Here is a 14566-nt window from a genome sequence, read left to right as displayed (position 1 = left end):
CCAGCTAGTCAAAGCAGTTAGTGCTTTAAGAAAGAGGGTTTATTTCAGTGTGGAATAAAGCAGGTTTAGCTGAAGCTGCCTCCTGAGACCACACCCTGCAGTGGGAGATGAGGGGAACACAGGGAGCGGAGCACCCTGCTGTGCCGCAGGTAACTCCCAACAGAACTGGCCACACGGTCCTGTCCTGCTGGCTTTGTGTGCAGTGGCCACCCCACACGTGTGCCCTGGCCAAGAGTGCCAGGACAAAGCTCAGGCTTCATCCCCATAGAGTTTCTTCCAGAAACTCTTCAATGAAGAAATGATAAACCTGTGGCTCAAGCCAAAATTCTGGATTCTTTTAAACTTTCTTTTTCTCTCTTTTTTTCTCTCTCTCCCCCTCTCTCTTTCCCCTCCTACAGGATGGTGGAGTACTCCCTGGATCTCCAAAACATTAACTTGTCTGCAATCCGTACTGTCCGTGTCCTGAGACCCCTGAAAGCAATCAACCGAGTGCCCAGTAAGTCGCGCTTCCCTCTCACACCTCTCAGCTCCGCTTGTGGGGAGGACACGATCAATAAGGCTGCCTGTGCTGGTGGTGTCCCAGCAGGTACAAATGAATAGAGGCTTCTGTAGGGTGTGTGCAGGCTTTTCCTCATCACAGGGCCAGGAGGTGTTGCTGGATGGGCAGGAAAACAACAGTGTCCCAGCGTATCTGCCCTGGGCATCCTTTGTGCATGGCCATGTTGATGGAACTTAGGAACCAAAGGTGAACAATATGCAGGAAATGGAAGTGGTTTTTCTTTCTCTTACTGAAAGACATCACAGGTTTAATGATGTCTGTAGCCTCAAAAAGGCCTGTGTGTGAGGTCTGGAGAAGGATGAGCTTCAGGAATCAGGGAGAATTAGTTTGCTCAGGCTTTCACAAGACCTTCCAGACCCTCTCATCTGAAAAATTTTCATGCCATTAGAGGTTAGGGGCACGTAGCACCGACTCTTTTGTTTTTCCTCCTCACTTTGTGCTTTGTATTCTCCTTCTTGTGCCAGCTATCCCCTCTGTGACCTGCTGTGTGTGTATGAGCCAGGCCTGGGGCTGCCCAAGCCCAGATGTGTCAGCCCTGGGAGACTTCAGGCATTTCTTCTGCAAGATTTTCAGTCTTACAGAATGCAGGAAGTCTCTTCGCTGTTCTCCACAATCTCCCTGATTAGGCTGTCTGCAGGGGCTAGGACCTTGCTAGAGCTGTCCTAATCCTTCTCTCAAACTCAGGTGCTCCTTTTTTCTTTTCCAGACCTGAGAAAGTTTGCACAGTTGACCTCCTAATCTGCATCATATGTTTTCCCTTGTGCCACAGTAATTTTCATGATGTCACCTATTTCTCGAACATGCTGTGGAGGTGGATTTCAGAGACTCTGGCTTCATGCAAAGCTCTTCTATAAGAGGACCTTGTCCCTTTTCCTGGATGTACTTTTATCTTTGAGCAATAGCCTCGAACAGAAAGTGCTGAAAAATGTGAAACAGAAACTGAGGCACAGTCCTGTGTGCCCAGCATGGCAGGAGGGGACCAGACAAAAGAGCCACTGGTTGGGGCACTGAGAGAACAGCCAGGAATGTGACAGGTCTATCATGGGATGATGAAGATGAGGTTCAAGAGAAGCTTTTGGCTATTCACAGTCAGCAAAACAACCCCCCCAGTCTGTCTCCATCTGGCCCTTCTCCAGAGAGGAGAGGACTGGGAACCAGCCCTGGTCCTGGGATTGATGCCCTGAGAGGCTACCTGAACAGAGGCTAGACAGAGTTAAGGGAATAAAGTAGGTATTTATTAAAAGGCCTTCAAAGACTACACCTGGGGCAGTACAAGAGCCTGGCCATGGCTCCACCCAAGATGGACGCCCGATCACGAGGTTTCACACTTTTATAAGTTTTGGTCCATTTCCATATTGGGGTTAATCGTCCAATTTCAGCTTCAGGTTATGAAGTGCCATCCTCCCAGATGGCTCTCCTCAATTTGCTGTTGTTCACAATTTTTGGGCCTGAAGCTGCAACAGTGTCCTTGGTTCTCAGGCTGGAAAGGATTGTTTTGTCTACCTGCCCTGTGAAGAGAACTTGCTAACACTTTATATGAAGTTCAGAGTTACACACTAAGGCAGAATCTAGAAAATATGAAAGCTAAAACTTAAGGCATCACCCTTCTGTGAGGGGGTGGCCTGGAGGCTGTGCATGGCAGACTCACCCCTTCCAGGAAGACAGGGGCAGCTATGTGAGAGCAGCACCATCCTCACGTTGTGCAGCCTCCTTTCCTCCCTGCTTCATCAGGTGTGCCATGGGTGTGCTCAGACTGCTTGGAGAGACTGATCCCTGTTATCAGGGTAGACTTAACCTTGGAGGCAAATGGAAACATCTGGAATGACATTTTAATTACAGGTGTCTGCCATTTTAATTGCTGGACAAAGGTGGTCAGGAAGAGAGCTTGCCTGGCAGAAACGTAAGGCTTTCTATTATTGTTATTTATCTCCTGGAACAGCCAGAGATGCCCAGGGAGGAACAGTGTGAGCCATGTCAAAACTGACCTGCTCCATCCATGCAGAGGCACCAGAGATGCTTTCTAGCATCTTTCCTGACCTTTGCAGAGCAGATGCCATTGAATTTTTCCTGGCTGTCCCTGCCCTGACACTGCCTGTTTGCTCTTTTCATCAGTATAGAACTACACCTGTGTGAAATTGATGCTGTTTTAATTTCCACTCTGTGGTTAAACGTTTATGTATTTTTCTTGCTACATAAATCTGTGGTTATATGCAGAGACTGTTTTGGAAGAAAGACAGCCTGCTATTAATTAAAACAAAACAAACAAACAAACAAACAAAACAAACAAAAAACAAACAAAAAAAACCCCAAAAAAAAACCAAAAAAAAGGAAAGAAACTGGATTCCCTGGGAGAGGAAGCATTGACTTGAGGGCTGAAAACTAGCAAAGAGGCTGTAAACAAAGGTTTGTGATAAATGGCAATGAGCTGCATTAGAAGAAGGTGCCTAGTGGGCTACAACAAACATAATTAATGGGACCTTTGGCCACAAATCTTTTTTTAATGTCTTTTTAAAGTTCTTCATTACTAATCTGAAGCAAGAGAAAGTCTATTAGTGAGATGTACTGATGATACCAAGCTGGAGGTGTTGCAGGTGCTACCAAAGAAAGTGGGAAATAGGACAGGAGGAGGTAGGGGGAGATTGAGGTCATGGCTGTGAGTGTGAGATGTCTGGGGAGAGGCAAGGAGTGGGGAGTGGTTAATCCCAAAGGCAGATACTCAGCCACGTTCAAAAGGCTGTGATGGGACAGGGGAGCCCAGTGTTTACCTTGGGCATTTCAAAGGCTTCCACACGGACACCCAGGTAGGGACTGATTTCCACAGGGGAGTCTGGCTTTGTGGACTAAATAATGGCAGTTTATTATCAGGAGAATAGACCAAATGATTAGGAACCTGACTGATTAGAATACGAGTGGAAGAGTGCTCAAGTGGTCTGTCAGGTAGATTATTTAGTGCCTAAAGAACTCTACTAATCTGCCAGTGTTTGAAAAGTCCACATACTTATGTGAGAAATTTCTGGAGAAGTTGGATAGAAATTTTGTACTACATGGAGGAAAAAGAAAAAGGCAATAACAGAAAATTAGAAGAGAGGAAATTCAGAAGGAATTTCTAGGGAAACAGTAGCAACATGGCAGAGGAAAAAGTTAAATAAACTTATTTTATATTCTTAGCAGGTGGGCAAGGCTGAAGCTTAAATGCCCAAATTCCCAAATTGGATGCGTCTCAATTCTGCTTGCATGTGCTCATTTGCAACATGAAACTACTGAAAGCCCTTCCTCACAGTGACACTCCTGAGGCTTTGAAACAATATCCCACAAAGAGCTGTCAAATTCTATTTACTCATTATCTATGGCATAAAGGATGCATGTAAGGATGTAAAGCCTCTCTGAGTCATGACAGAAGAAGAAAGGGACAGTGTAACCGAAAGGTGGTAAATGTCCACTGAGGATGACAGTTTCTACTCAGTTTGTAGTTAGGCTGTAAAACTTGCTGCCACAGGAAGTGGCACTGTGCAAGTAAAGGAAGTAAAATGGGATTTTCCAATGGGATTTTCCCATCCCTGGAGGTGTTCAAGGTCAGTTTGAATGGGGCTTTGGGGGACTGGACTGGTAGAAGGTGTTCTTGTCCATGGCAGGGAGGTTGGAAGTAGATGATCTTCAATATCCCTTCCAAACCAAACAATTCTGAGAACTCACATGGAGACACTTCTGGATTTCAAACCTCCTTTGGGGTTAGAGCTGATCTTTAGCTACCAGTTATGAGCAATTGACTGCATTTATTGCAGTTCTCAGCAGGATGTGCTACTGACCATTTCAGGTTTCCTGTCTGAAGCAGTCTGGGGTTCTGCCCTGCCTGATCATTCCTCCATTCTCATGCCATCTGTGGAGTGTGCTAGAGAAAACATGAAGCACCCTGGTCTTGCAGTATGTACCACACCTTCATTAACATTCCCTCTTGTTCTTGCATTCCTGACTACAACCCCAGGAACTCTGCCTTTTGGGGTCATGTTTAAAAATGCAGGAAATGAAAAATCAGAGATTGGTCTGGTCCTATTGCCATGTGATTCAATTCCATGGCAATGAGTTGGTGTGACAAGCCCTGCAAGTCACTGAATCAGTGAAAAGAGTAAAAACTACCCTCCAGGTCACTGTCAAGGTAGCTGCCTTCTGCTCTGGGCATGTCTGTGTCCTGGTCTTGGGGTGAAATTCCACATCCATTTGTTGTTATCCTTTAGTGATTGCGTGGCAGGTTGCTGGGTGAAATATTACTTTTTGTGCTGGCTCTTTTTTTGTTGCTTCTTCTCAAGGCAAGGCACAAGGTTTGGGGAGGGGAGGCTGGCTTTGTTTTATTTTTGCCTGCTTTTGAGCAGTGAATCTGTGATCATTTCTGGTAATTTGAATTTCTTGCTCTTCTTTTATTAAGTTTTTTTGACATTGAAGAAAGAAAATGTTTCTTCATTTTACTCTTTCTTGTCACATAGACCTTATGCAAAAAAGAGTCCTTGCATTTTGCTTGATGTCTTCCAGTTTCCACTTACAATTTAGTAGCTGATTCATCATTTGGAAGCAGATTTCTTCAGCTGGGTACACTGTATGAAAGTGAAGGAATCCGTTGCAAAGCAACTTTACAGAGTAGAAAGTATATATATGTGCTAATACTCTGTCTGTAAGTACAGTAATATTTATGTGGAGTTATAGGTATTAGAAAAGTAACAATATATGCTTATAATTTGATGTGCAGGAAATAAAATTCAAGATTTGTGGGAAGTTCTGCTTTCTCTAAATGTGTTTTTTTCAGTCAGAACAAAAATAATCTTTTCCCATCCATTTTAATACAGCTTTATGCTGCCTAATTTTAGAAGATTTGCTTCATTTAATGCTTTTTCTTATACTGGGTCCTGACAAAGAAGTCTAAAAATCAGAAATCCTTAATCATGCCATTCTAGCATAAGAATGCTTTCCTCTCTTCTTGTCCTCCTTTTTTTTTTTTTTTTTCTAAATGCTTTAATAACTATTGCACTGTTTTTATTTCAATCAAATATCATTTTTTTCCTAGTACAAGTGCTGTGTATAAGAATGTCTTGGTCTAGTTCCATTTTTCTTTATTAATGATTGTAATTATAGTAGTTCCATGGGTCCAAATAGTCTGGAGTTTTTGTCTTTTCTTCTACAGATCTCAAATATATAAACCATGGCTTGTTATTTTTAATCTTTCTTATGTTTCACACTAGGTTAGTGGGACTCAGTGAGTGTCACCAGCAGACTCAGTAATACAACTGACATCTCCTAACTCCTAGCTCTGCTCTCATCTCACTAGACCAAAGTCCCATAATAAAAATAATCTGAACCATCTGAGTGCTGAAATGGGAAAAGCAGATGTTTAACCTGTATATGCCTGCTTTAAATCTGTATTCCACACCAAGGTACCTGTGCTTGGCGCTGTTACAGTGCCTAAAACACAGTAAGCTGGCTACAAACCCCGCACTTGGCATGGGGGAAAAGTGATGACATTTACTTCTCTAAATGTGTTTTTGAAGAACTAATTTCACTGATGAGCGTGTGTGAAATGAGCTTCTGACTGAGATATATAAGGCTGTAAAGCAGTCTCATTTACAGCTAGATCAGACAAAAACCAAGCACATTTGACAGGCACAGGCCTGCCCTAGCAGTTGGAAATGCAAACGGATTATGAAATTCCTCTTCCAAGTGCCCCCCATGGGGTCTTTGCTTCAGAAGCTTCAGTGTTTTTGCAAGAGGACTTGCTTCATCTCTTCCAACACTGATTCCCTTTCAAAAATGTACTCTTCCAAATGAGTCTTTTGGAAGTACATTTGTTCCCCCTCTCAGCTTTATTTGTGAAGCAATAGCTGAAACTCAGATACTGTTGATTTTTCTGAATATTTAAACTTACCCAACTCACAGTTCTTTGTATGAGGTGCTCTGTAAATACTTATTATCACACCTCAGTGACAAACAAACCACACTCTCAACTATGTGCTAATGTGTATACACACAGATTTATTCACATACAGCCTGAGCAGGTTAGTAAGGGCACAGGAGTGATGTTCTCTGACAGCACCCATTCAAAAAAGTTAAGAGGTCAGAAAGTCCTGTTCATTCCCTGATCAGGCTGTGTGTACTTAAGAGATGGAATTGTACTCAGAGCTGCACTATCCTGTATGTGCAGTTCTTTATCAAGGGTCTTTATCAAGTCAAGCCCTAAATTAGACAGGCATGCTCAGGATAAAGGGAAACTGTGTGAAGGGGAGCAGAGCAGAATGAAGATCAATAGAGATGAGAACAGAAATGAAGGGGGGCTGGAAAGAGAAATGCACAGGAGACAAGTGTTAGGGTTTGCCAGGCACAGCACACAAAGGCCTGACACACCTCTGTGTGTAGGATAATGCAGAAAAGTGGGGGGGAGGAAATCAAAACTGATACAAAGTCAAGGACAGTATAAAGAAAATCCATTGACTCACAAATATGTTGGATGGGTTTGCAAATCAATGCTTCTCTGAAGGTTTTTAACAAACCAAGTGGTCTGTAACCAGACCCACATTTTGCAGTGCTGGAGGAAGCCCTCATAGAAGCCTAGAATGGTTTGGGTTGGAAGGGACCTTAAAGATCATCTCATTCCAACCCCCCCAGCTGTGGGCAGGGACACCTTCCACTAGAGCAGGTTCCTCAGAGCCCCATTCAGCCTAGCCTTGAACACTTCCAAGGATGAGGCATCCACAATTTCTCTGGATGTTCCAGTGCCTCACAACTCACAGGAAACAATTTTTTCCTGTACTTAATTTAAGTCTTCAGTCACTGAAAACAGGCTCCAATTTTATTTACTTCTTGTCTGATCTCAGTGCTGTTTTTCATGTGGATTACAACTGTGCAATGTATTGCCAGGTGTTTAGCTGGGCAATCAAAGTAAATTTTGTAGAAAAACCCGAAAACATAATGAAAATTATATTCCTTTTTTAAATGTAGCATCATGGCAAGGAGCTGGGAAACACTGAAATGCAGGAAATAGAGACGTGGAGATGCTTTGTTTTGTATGATACATAGCTTAGTTTCTATTTTTTGTGGTCACAGGTCATGGGAGAAAGTAATATTTCCTTCTCTGAACCAGTCCACTTCATTTCACTATTATTAGCAAGAATTCAAAAGTCACTAATTGAGGGCTTTTAAGTTTTTCAGATGTCTCTAAAGCCATGGGGGTTGAAAAAGGAAGAACAATCAGAGATTATAGTTATTTATTTTTTCTATGGCTTTCAGACCTTTATACCTGTGAGTCATATCTTTTTTTTTTCACCCATAGTAGTGGGGAATAAAACCTTCTCTCCTTTTTTTTATTTTTTTTGGCTGTAATCTGAGATTTTTAAGTCATAGCAAGATTTCCCACCTGAAGGTTTCTGCCATGCATCCAAAGACTGATGATAAAAATCACAAGAGTCTGTAACAACACTTCAGAATTTGTGTTACTGAAAGTAAAGCAAGCCTGAAAAAAACCAAACCAAAACATTACAGAAACCAGTCATAGCAAGACTTTTGATGGAATCTTTATTTCTCCCTTCTCCTGTAGGGGAAGAACCTGCAGAGCCAGAATTTTAAAAAACGCTTAGTACCTCACAGCTCCCATTGTGACAATTCTGCTGCCTGTTCAAACAAGCTCAGCCTCCAGTGTACACAGCAATCACGAAAGCCCAGCCATGTATTTTGCTGCCTAAATGGGAGCTGAGCTGTTTTGCAAAATCTGTCGCATGGGACCTATCAAGCAATGGATACCATGGAAATGTGAGCAATAATGACAGTGTATTATGAGGTGAATTATACTGTCATATTACACTAATGCAAATGAAACTTTGTGTGTGTGGGCAAGGAAATTTACAATCATAACCTCAAATTTCTCTATCTTTGTGTATTTTGGGACCTATTCTCCTGTTCACGTAATGTCATGTCACTGCCTGCAGTAGAAAGAAACATGATTCATGCTGGTGACAGCAAGAGGAAATTAGCCCTGTTAAATCTTACCCAGAAGTTGCATTAATACTGTTTTACATAATATTTTGCATTATTCTGTCCCGCTTAGCACTAGAGATGTGTAAAGAATTTAAGGATATTTATAGAATGGAGGCAAGTTGCTGGCAGCCACAGGACTGGAGTTGACTTTTGTCACTGGTGTTAGGTGGCTCCTGCAATTCTGAAAGAAAAGCTGGCACTGTATGTTTTTAATAGACTCTTCACCGAAAGTGAATGCAGTCATCACTGCAGTGATAAATGGGGAAAAAATGAGATGATCAGTGAATGAACTACTGTAGCAGGTGGTAGTAGGTGTTGCTTATTAGATGTTCAGTATTACAAAAAAGAACAGAATTACAGTAATCCCCCAGAGAGACACCTCTCTAAGAAATAATCTGACACCTGTCATCATTTTCCAAGACAAGGTTGCTTAACAGTCCAAAGCTTGCAAGGGGATAATGGCAAGACAGTGAAGAAGGGGGCTACTGACTGGGACCTTTGCCTGCATCCATTTCTGCTAATGTCATGGATTATGTGGCTACCAACCATGTTGTGGTGGCACGTACTGAATGTGACTGCTGTGGAGGAGTTTTCAGTTGTTATCTGTGAACCTCATCTGGGCTTACAGCATCCATCATAAGGTGCAGCCTGCTGCAGAGCTTGGGTGAATCCTTCTTTTTGGAGGACAGAAAAGCATGGACTGTGGCCACTCTATTTCCAGAAATGTCAGCATTTAGGTGTCAAGGTAAATGCTCTGGATTTTGCTCTGCTCTCTTTCTTGAGGCCCCTACAACCATGGGGTCAGGTCTGCAATTAGGAGGCTTCACTTCTGAGTTTGCTTCTTCATATCACCTGGCAGCACCACCTGAGCCCCCTTTGGCAGCCTGCTGAGCACTGTGGCTCTGCAGTGCCTGTGTGTTTATTTGCTCCTCTTCCCTCCAAGGAAAACAGCTTATCTCTGGTTTCATTTGCGCTCTCTTTTCGGTGGTTGTTTTAGCTGAACGTCAGCTGGGAGGTGTTTTAAGTGGTGCATTTTTCTTCCCTTCTTACTTTCCTTTTTCATGCTCATGACCTGACCAGCTCCATGGCTTGCTCTCTGACTAAAAAGAGGTGAGGTCTGTGTTAGCCCCTGGATCCTTGGATCCCAAGGGTTTCTAGAGCCTTGGAGCAAGCTTAAAGAGATTTTTTTTCCTCTTATATGAGTGTACTCTAAACCTAGTCTGGAAAGCTCTGTTCCAGCAGGGTGAAGCTCTGGCCAACAAGTTTTTTTCCTGGAGTTTGTCTCTCTTTTGGCTACCTCAGGCTTAAGCTGAGAAGTACCTTGAAAGTAAGGACTAGGGCCACTTAATGTTTAAACTTCAGTATTCTAAGGGACGCCATTGTATGAAGATGAGGACTGGTATGCCTATGCTCCTGAGAAAATTAACAACAGCTCTCCATACTGGCTGAAGCTTTGTAAGTGCTGAAAATGTCATGTTTTGATATCTTCTGTGGTTACACTGGGGAGTGACAAAGATAATTTGAGGTTATGTCATCAATAGGCTGTCTAGGATGAGGTGCCTGAGCCAGTCAGGGATGCTAAAAGGCTTTGCTTGTCAGTAAGGCAAGAGTGGGGATTTGGTGAGGAACTGACCAGTGCTCCTGAACTATGGATCATGCTGACCATCTGCAAATGCTAATCCCCCAGCTCTAAATGTGTCCTGCAAATGCACCCAGAACCTGACAAAGAGACCGATGGGAAGCTTTACTTTTCTCTGAATGAGGCCAGTGTGTCTGGGGCAGTTTTTCCTTAGCAGCAGAACTGGCTTAAGGTCTCTCAATACCTCATACTGTCAACTGGACCTGTCTTTCCACAGAGTTGATTTAATTTGGGTCTGGCCATCCATCTGGACATGCTCTCTATCTTGCCTTGGTGCAAAGCAGGTGGTGATGGTTTGCAGCGCGAGTGAGGCTGGCTTTGCAGCTTGAGGACAAAGCATCTGGAGCTGCACACTGGCTCTTCCAGCTGAATTCCTTTAGCTTGCATATGTTGTTTGCAGAAGAGGCCTCAGTTAGGAGGAATGCATCAAAGAGAAAAGATCTGTGTGGCAAGGGAAGCTGTGGGTTGTAGTATAGGTCAGCTTGGCAGTGTGTCTGCTGTTGGACCCACAGCTGGTGTCTCTTGATAGTGTTTGGCTCAAGTTGGAGCTGATGTTTATGAATGCAATGTGTGAAATGACAGCTAAGCCTCGGGTCAGCAGGAGATCAGTGAGGGCGGCCACAAGTTGGAGCACCAGCTTGCACTGTGCACACAAACTGAGATTATTTTAACTACTAGGTTGGCTGCAAAATTGAAAAAAAAAAAAGGAAAAAAGGTGCACATGTCTCTCTCTGTGTACTTTCTGCACAATCTCTCTGCTGGAATGGTGCCTCGGTTCTGAAAATTTCCATAAAGGAGCATGCACCAGAAAATCCTGCCAACCCCATGCTAGCTGGATGGACTGCCATGCGTCCTGGGGCAGGGGAGGAAGGAAAGAAGGCACGCTTGGACAAGCAGCCTGGCTGAGGGACATAATGACACTTCATTTTCTGCATTCTGCAAAATGTCCTGCCAGCTACAGTCACAAGTGCTGACAGGAAGGAGATTTGTTTTTGTTTCAGTTAAAATGACAATTGGTAGTTTGGTCCACGATGCAGGTGAGATGGGTGCTGAGAATTATGTTCTCCATCTGCTTTACCCCAAGCCAGGGAAGGATTGCCTCAAACTGCTATCTCCTTTTGACTTCACATGCATTGGCTTTGTCCCTCACACCATAGCTGGGGTGGATTGAAAGCCTCAGAGGTGAGAAAGAACAGAGTTTCTCACCCCCTCCTCAGCCAGTGCCCCGTTCGTATCACAGGGTGGTTAGCACCAGGGAGTGAATCGTCTCAGCTGTCCTGGCGCTCGGGAGGCGGCAGGCGGGGAGAGGGCGAAGTGACAGCGCTGCTGAGCCCCGGAGGTGGCGGTGGCGGGCACAGCTCCCCGCACGGAGGCTCGGCTGCCCGGGGCTCGCCTCCAGCCCTGCCCAGCCCTGCCCAGCCCTGCCCTGCCCTGCCCTGCCCAGCCCAGCCCAGCCCTGCCCTGCCCTGCCCTGCCCTGCCCTGCCCGCTCGGCCCCGCCGCCGCCGCGCTCCCCCCGGCGCAGACACGGCAGACGAGGCAGACGAGTCCGCTTAGCTGCGATAGCCAGGCTAATCAGGGCTGGTGGCAAGTGTCAGGAGGGAGCTAGGGTCATTGTAGTGTCTGCTGAATTTGTCAGGAAGGGCCTCTGGGTGCCGCCAGGGTGAGACAGACGATTTACTTCTTCTGAACCACGGAGGGAGCTCAGAGAGTTTGCTCAGCCCTGTGCTTCCTTTGATGGTCACTGCCGGGCACTTCTCTCACCTTCCCACAATTTCTCATCCCTGTACATACTTTCCCCCCATCTCCTGCTGTGTTTGAGTGGTGAACACGCCTGTGGCTTTGCTCCTGCGGGATATCTTAACAGAAGCAGCCCTGCCTTCGAGGTACCATCGAGCACCCTTCTCTACCCCTTGCTCAAGGGCATGGGTGAGCAGCAGGGAACCATTATGTGAGCATTGTTTCTTTCCTTGGATGCCTACAGTCAAGGCCATTTCATTTCCTCCCTTCCCCTGGTCTCCTGGTCAGAGTGAGTGGAGAAAAGATCTTTCGGAGCCCACACCTGGCACTCATGAATATTTAATGTTTCTTGCTTTTATTTCCCTTGAAGAGCAAAACCTTTTCATATTTGATGCCCTGGAAGGCAGTTTGGTTGCTGAATGTTGTTTCATCAATGCTGTCCCTCCTTGCTTTTCCCCCAGACTGCCCAGCCTCTCTTCCTTTCTCTTCTTGAGCAGTGTTCCCTTTTTTTACAAAGGATGCTTCAGAAAAGGTCACTGTCCCTTTCATATCCCCTCCTTACTGTGAGCCAGCACGGCTTCTGCTCTGCCAATGGTAAAGGACAAACAGGGATGTGGGGAAAGGCAGCAGTGGGGAGGGAGGCCAGGAAAAGTATGCACATAAGCTGAGGAGCAGCAGAGAGGCAGAGAGGAGTTGTAGGCAGAGCAAGAGGAAAATGGCTTAGCAGCAGGTAGAGGCTGCAGAAGGTGGGAAGGAGGCAGCAGCAGGATTTTGATGAAGAATGGGCTTTCCAGCACCTTTCAGAATTTGTCATTCAAGATGCACAGGTGTTGCTGTGGATGGCAGCTTGTCCAGCAAGGGCCCTTTGGAAAAGGGAGGCATCCCAGTTCCCCAAATCAGAATACTCCCAAAGCTGCACTTCCCATTTCCACTGTCGGGCAATTGCTTTAGAAACCCCATTATTTTAGCCACCAGCTTCTATGGTAAATCATCACCTGTTGGCCTTAGGCCATTCAGCCTTTCTCCCTCTTTCTCCTGCAATTGCAACTGATCTTTGAATGTTTGGATGGGTGTAGATTCAGCATTACTGCTTTTGAAGAGCCAATCTCATATGCACAGTCAACATCAATGGGAAGAGAGAAATGAATCTGTCTAACTGTGAAATTAAAAAAAAAAAAAAAAAAAAACAAAAAAAAAAACCAAACCGGTTTAATTTGGACTTAGAACCTGTTAATGTTGAAATTCTTTGTGATGTGGAAAAGATACCACAGGGGCCACCTGCCAGTTCTTGGGTCATGGCCCCTCGTACCCCAGAGGGCCTAACATGGGGGCAATAGGTATGATCTTGGAGCTGTGGAGAGCATAATCTTGTACCATCAGTAATCCCTCTGAGAGTCAGGATGGAGAATGTATGGGCAAGCAGGATCTTTCCAAGAAAAAGGCAGACAAGTTTTGCACTTACTTTCTCTTGGAACATAGACAAAATCGATTTTGGTAAATTTTGACCCAAAAAGGATGCTGTCTGTAAAATTCTGGTGGGAATGTCTGTTTTTTCTGTTCTGCATTTCAGCGTAAGGGCAGCCTCATCTCTCCCATTACCCAGCTCTGAAATGGAGCTAGCATCAATTGATCTGAAAAACACCATGCCCTCTTGCAGCATTACTGGCACAGCTTCCCACGTCACTTGGCTCTCCCTAATGTACTGGCCAGGACAGTTTATGGGAACTACTGAGCTCGTTCTGTGACACAACATTAATGCTGGGAACACGTAGCACTACAGTGAGGGAGCACGGTCTTGAAGTCCCAGTGCTGTCCAGAGCATTTCTCCAGGGCCCAGCAGGTCTCAGTGGCTGTGCTGTTGGACTTGGTGTGCTGAGAGGTCAGAGAGCTGTCAGTGACTCAGGGCACAGCTGAGCGAGTGGCTGGAGCTGTGTCCCTGATGTACTCGTCTAGAAGCTGCCTTATGCAGTGACTGGTGACACAGCTGGACAGGCAGGCAGCAGGGCTGAACTACTGCTCCACAGCCTGGTCTTAGAGCTATTGCTATCATCCCTTATCCTTCATGATCCCATGGAGGCACCAATAAGCATCTTCTCCTTCCTACACATCACGTACCTGTAAATATCACTTCTGTCTCTTCCACTCTGCTCTGTCTCCAAAGCATTCTTTATTAATCTAAACCAGTCTGCTGTTCCACAGCAGGCACACTTCTCCCTCTTCCTTCGGTGTTTGTGAATTCCATACCTGCCTGTCCCACCACAGGTGCCACTTCCCTCCCCTCTCTGTGGGGTGAGCCTGTGGGGAATAGATACGGAGCATAATGTATAGTATTGTGCAGTAATTACTTGGTGCTGGGTACACAAGGGAGATTATCTTGTGCCTCAAAGGGCTGTCAGAGAATCCTAATCTTATCTTCCCCTCCTCTTTCCCCTTCCACTGCCATCTGAAGCAATGAATTGGTTATAAATACATAATTAGCTAATTATTTGCTGGCCTACATGGAACATCTTCAGTGAAGGAACTCTCTAGGTATCTGGGGAGGACCTCCATGGAGACAAGGAGAGACAACTTCGTGAGGTATGCACAGGGATAAAGGCAGTACTGTGATACTCAGAAGAA

General features: G+C 45.1%; 1 protein-coding gene across 1 annotated transcript in view; it reads left to right on the top strand.

The window, feature by feature from the left end:
• Positions 1–14566, top strand: part of CACNA1I (calcium voltage-gated channel subunit alpha1 I) — a 151039-nt gene that overhangs the window by 82929 nt on the left and 53544 nt on the right. Inside the window, exon 4 of the mRNA XM_053942493.1 lies at positions 399–496. Within this exon, the coding sequence (XP_053798468.1) occupies positions 399–496 (98 nt within the window). The remainder of the gene's footprint in view (positions 1–398; positions 497–14566) is intronic.

This window comes from Vidua chalybeata, chromosome 5 (genome assembly GCF_026979565.1).
Source record: "Vidua chalybeata isolate OUT-0048 chromosome 5, bVidCha1 merged haplotype, whole genome shotgun sequence".
Taxonomy (NCBI): domain Eukaryota; kingdom Metazoa; phylum Chordata; class Aves; order Passeriformes; family Viduidae; genus Vidua; species Vidua chalybeata.
Note: the sequence above shows the minus strand (reverse complement) of the source record. Positions and strands in the feature narration are given on the sequence as shown.